Below are 4,505 nucleotides of genomic sequence, written 5' to 3' on the forward strand. Positions count from 1 at the left end.
TTTTCAATAGTTCCTTAATCTAAAAAAACATATTGGATGCTGTAAAACTTAGTCATTTCTTCCAAGCAAGTTGGGCGCTGTCATGAATAAACATCAATCAGATTTCCAAACTCCCCCAAATAAGAGAAGAAGCACGGACCGTTTAAAAAATATTCTGAGTGATTCTTCGACCTCAGGCTGTCGTGTGTTGTCTCCCTTTACTGGTAAGTGCGAAACGCTATCCTTCGACATGTTTATGGTTCGTATGTTTATTTTCTGTTACAGAAGTTTCTTTGTTTTTTTTTTCCACGATGAACATGAGCTGCATAAAAAATTGTGAAAATTTAGGAATCTGTATGAAAAAAAATCAATTGATATAATTCTTCTACATGGTACATAAAAGTATATGACAAGATCTGAATATAACGTTTTGTGAATTAACTTATGTTGGAGAAAGTTTCTTTGTTGTTGTTCATTTCTTTTTACAATGCTTACTATGAACATAAGAAGTTTCTTTGTGAATTAACTTATGATGGGAGTGTTGTCAAAAAGAATGGCGTTGAACTTGATAACCGTTATGTTGTGCCGTATAATGCAAAACTTCTTCTAAAATATCAAGCGCATATCAATGTTGAATATACTTGTCAGAGTAGTGCCATTAAATATCTATTTAAATACATCCATAAAGGGCAAGAAAGGGTGACAGCTGCTATAAATCATTTAGATGATGAAATCAAAATGTTTTATGATTGCAGGTTGTTGAATTCATATCGGTTATGTTTCCTTTCGTTACTTGGAATAACCTTTTTCTAACTTAATTTGAATTTATTGCTTATATATGATAGGTATGTGTCCGCATGTGAAGCTACTTGGAGAATATTCGAATTTGAGATTCATTACACATTCCCCCCTGTTTAGCGATTGCCATTTCACCTACCCAATGAAAAAAGCGTTGTTTTTAGTGATCATGCTTCAATAACCGATGTCAAGACTAGGGTGGAGTCTAGACAATCAATGTTCGAGTCTTGGATGGATGCAAATAAAAAATATCCAGAAGGTAGGAATCTTACTTATGCAGAGTATCCAACTCAATTTGTATATAAAGAAAGTACGCATAAATGGCATCCCAGAAAACAAGGATTTTCAATTGGAAGAATAAATCATTTTTCTGCCAATAATGGAGAAGATTCCTATCTCCGAACTTTACTTAATTTTCAAAAGGGTTGTACAAGTTATGAAGATTTGAGAACGGTCAATGGGGTGCTTTTTCCTACATATAAGGATGCCTTCTATTCTTTGGGGCTTTTGGATGATGACAATGATTACATTGATGCAATTAAGGAGGCAAGTTCTTGGGGGTCAGCAACTTATCTGAGAAATCTGTTTGCCTTATTGTTATTTGGTAACTCAATGAACAGGCCTGAAAATGTTTTCCAAAAAGTCTGGGAATTACTATCTGACGATGTTCTTTATCGGCATAGGCAAAGAATTGGATGTGAAGGTAATTGTCCGGAACAAATTTTGTGCATTCATTTATGTGTATTGTGCACTATAATTAATATTCTTTCCGTTCTGTATCGTGCATTCATTTATGCAAACAGTTTTCTTATGTTTAATTCACTTGACCTTCGAAAAAATGTGAGCATTTTTTGTTCCTTCATAATAAAATTACATATATACATTATACACAGTCCTATTCTTAATATTAGGTTAAAAAATTTCATTATGTTTCACACCCTCTGCTTTGTTCATAATTTTGCTTTATTTTTCTCTCCTCACCAACTTTGTCTTTGTTAATCCTTTTTTTTTTGTATTTTTCAATTTTTTTCAGATGCTTTGCTTACAGAGGATTCTATAAAAAACATAACCCTTGCAGAAATCGATAAGGTGTTGCAAAGCAACGGTAAATGCCTCTCTGATTACCCATCCATGCCGAGCATCATCTGTGAATCTTTATTGGATATGCAGAATAGATTGGTGATGGATGAATTGTTGTATGACAATTTCTGTTTGAAAGAAGAGCATGACAGACTACTGAATTCACTCACTGATGAGTAGAGGGTTGTTTATGACAAAATAATTTTAGATGTTTCGGCAGGTAAAAGAGGATTTTTTTTTCCTGTACGGCTTTGGTGGGACTGGAAAAACATTTATTTGGAACACCCTGTCAGCATTTGTTCGATCTCGAGCTGAAATAGTGCTTAATGTTGCTTCTAGCGGAATTGCTTCTCTTCTTCTTCCTGGAGGACGTACGACACATTCTAGATTTCGTATTCCTATATAGATCACCGAAGATTCAACATGTAATATAAAATAAAATTCTACTTTGGCAGAGTTGTTGCCAAAAACAAAGTTAATCATTTGGGATGAAGCACCGATGGTACACAAATTTTGCTTTGAGGCTCTTGATAGAACACTTAGAGATGTTCTTAGATTTTATGATACCAGCTGTGTTGATATGCCCTTTGGCTGAAAAGTTGTCGTTCTAGGAGGTGACTTTCGGCAAATATTACCTGTCATTCCAAATGGCAGTAGACAAGATATAGTTCATGCAACCATCAATTCTTCCTATCTATGGTCCCATTGTCATCTGTTATCTTTGACCAAGAACATGCGTCTCAATTCTGGAAGTAGCACTAATAATTTGTTGGAAATAAAAGAATTTTCTGAGTGGCTGCTTAAAATAGGAGATGGTGATCTTGGGGATGATGTTGATGGAGAATCTATTATAACAATTCCAGATGAATTGTTGATCAAAGGTTCAGAAGACCCACTTTCAGATATTGTTGATTTTGTTTACCCGAATCTGATGGATAATATATTAGATCCTTCTTTCTTTAAAGAACGTGCTCTTCTGACTCCTAAATTGTCCGATGTTGCCATGTTAAACGAGCACCTAATGGCTGTGATTCTGGGTGAAGAAAGGACATTTTTGAGTTCAGATAAGGTTTTGAAACAAGACGGTAATTCATCTCTTGAGGATGGCGAAATCTCCCCTGCTATCTTAAATACATTCTCATGTTCGGGGATTCCTGATCATAAATTAACTTTGAAGGTTAAAGTACCGGCGATGCTATTGAGAAATATTGATCAATCAAGAGGTTTATGCAACGGTACGAGATTACTTATTATAAAGTTGGGGAATCATGTTGTTGAGGCAATTGTTCTTACAGGAAACAATATAGGAGATACTGTGTTAATCCCTAGAATGACGATCAGCCCATCGGGTCATACATTTCCAGTAAACTTCCAAAAAAGACAATTCCCCTTGGTAGTTTCGTTTGCAATGACTATCAACAAAAGTCAAGGACAGTCGTTGTCTCATGTTGGCATTTATCTTCCTAGGCCTGTCTTCACTCATGGGCAATTATATGTGGCACTATCTAGAGTAAAGAGCAGACATGGATTGAAGATGCTGATACTTGATGAAAATGGTTGCGTTACAAATACTACCTTTAACATCGTCTACAAGGAAGTATTTCAAAGATTAGTGTAGTATACTTGGTTATTTCTACAAAAAGATAACATTGTTGTTTGGTATCAGGTAAGATCTCAATTTTTTATCAGAAAATATTTTTTAATCTTCTTTGTTGATTTCCTTTAGTTGTTATGCCTGATTTCTGCTAATTTTTTATTGTTATGCAGATTCAGTATTCGAGGCATAATCAGTATATTATTCCCTTGTCATTTTTCAGAGTCAAAGGTTTTTCATTGTAATTCTGAATTATTCATCTACCACAAACTATATAATTCCCTTCAATAATTTTTTCTTTTCCAATTATTGTTTATATATTGTTTATGATTCATTTCGAACAGCAGCAAATACCAATAGTGCATGGCGGACGATAATTTACAACTGTTGTGAGTATCGGTTGGGCATATTTCTTATTATATTGCTGTCAACATGATATTTAGTTTTTTTTTAATGGAGATTTTGTTGTCAATCATGGAATTTACTGTGTTTAAATTATTATATTCTTTTTTTGTTCCTACCTTAAAAGTTACACGTTTATGTCATACGAACAAACCGATTTTTTTATTAATTCGTTTACGGGACAAACAAATCGATTTCTTTTTTCTCCGTGCATCGCACGGGTAATCAACTAGTTTTATTTTTAAATTAGACACTCGAAATCCTTTTTATTTTTTTTAAAAAGATATTAAGTCGAAATGCTCCGTACTAAAGTCAAAAGACCCAAGTGGGACATGTGACAATACTGCCTTTATCTTGGATAGTACCGGGTTATGAAACCCAGGTCATGATTGAAGGCGACAATAATCACCTTCATCAATGCTGACTTAGCAAAACGTTAAGTAAAAACAAACATGCATCACAGAGAGTGACAAAAAGCGGAATCCGTATAATGCTTTGACCTCGGCCAGGTCAATATACCGGAACTCATAAAATGCACGAGTTGCGAAAATAAGAATTTATTCGAGTTGTAAAAATAACCCGTCTCGGATGAGGGACAACTCGGGTAAGGTTTGATATTCTTAGAAAATTGCCTAAGTTACAAACCTAGATA

At 34.5% G+C, this 4,505-nt stretch overlaps 1 protein-coding gene across 1 annotated transcript; it reads left to right on the plus strand.

Annotated features, from left to right (window-relative positions):
• Nucleotides 1–993: 993 nt before the first annotated feature.
• On the plus strand, nucleotides 994–3,696 carry LOC133285721 (uncharacterized). Its single transcript, XM_061482988.1, has 4 exons — nucleotides 994–1,480; nucleotides 1,811–1,882; nucleotides 2,469–3,454; nucleotides 3,625–3,696. The coding sequence occupies exons 1-4, from the start codon at nucleotides 994–996 to the stop codon at nucleotides 3,694–3,696; spliced, it is 1,617 nt and encodes a 538-aa protein (XP_061338972.1).
• The last annotated feature ends 809 nt before the right edge of the window (nucleotides 3,697–4,505 follow it).

The sequence above is a fragment of the Gastrolobium bilobum genome, unplaced genomic scaffold (genome assembly GCF_033153095.1).
Source record: "Gastrolobium bilobum isolate Gb01-03AN ecotype WA unplaced genomic scaffold, APGP_CSIRO_Gbil_v1 utg5421, whole genome shotgun sequence".
Taxonomy (NCBI): domain Eukaryota; kingdom Viridiplantae; phylum Streptophyta; class Magnoliopsida; order Fabales; family Fabaceae; genus Gastrolobium; species Gastrolobium bilobum.

What these genes read in the sequence shown, in the direction of transcription:
- LOC133285721 (XM_061482988.1), top strand. Translation starts at nt 994, where the DNA reads ATGTTCGAGTCTTGGATGGATGCAAATAAAAAATATCCAGAAGGTAGG. An exon ending in GCAAAGAATTGGATGTGAAG is followed by an intron (nt 1,481 to 1,810) that starts GTAATTGTCCGG and finishes AATTTTTTTCAG; the next exon opens with ATGCTTTGCTTACAGAGGAT. An exon ending in TTAACATCGTCTACAAGGAA is followed by an intron (nt 3,455 to 3,624) that starts GTATTTCAAAGA and finishes ATTGTTATGCAG; the next exon opens with ATTCAGTATTCGAGGCATAA.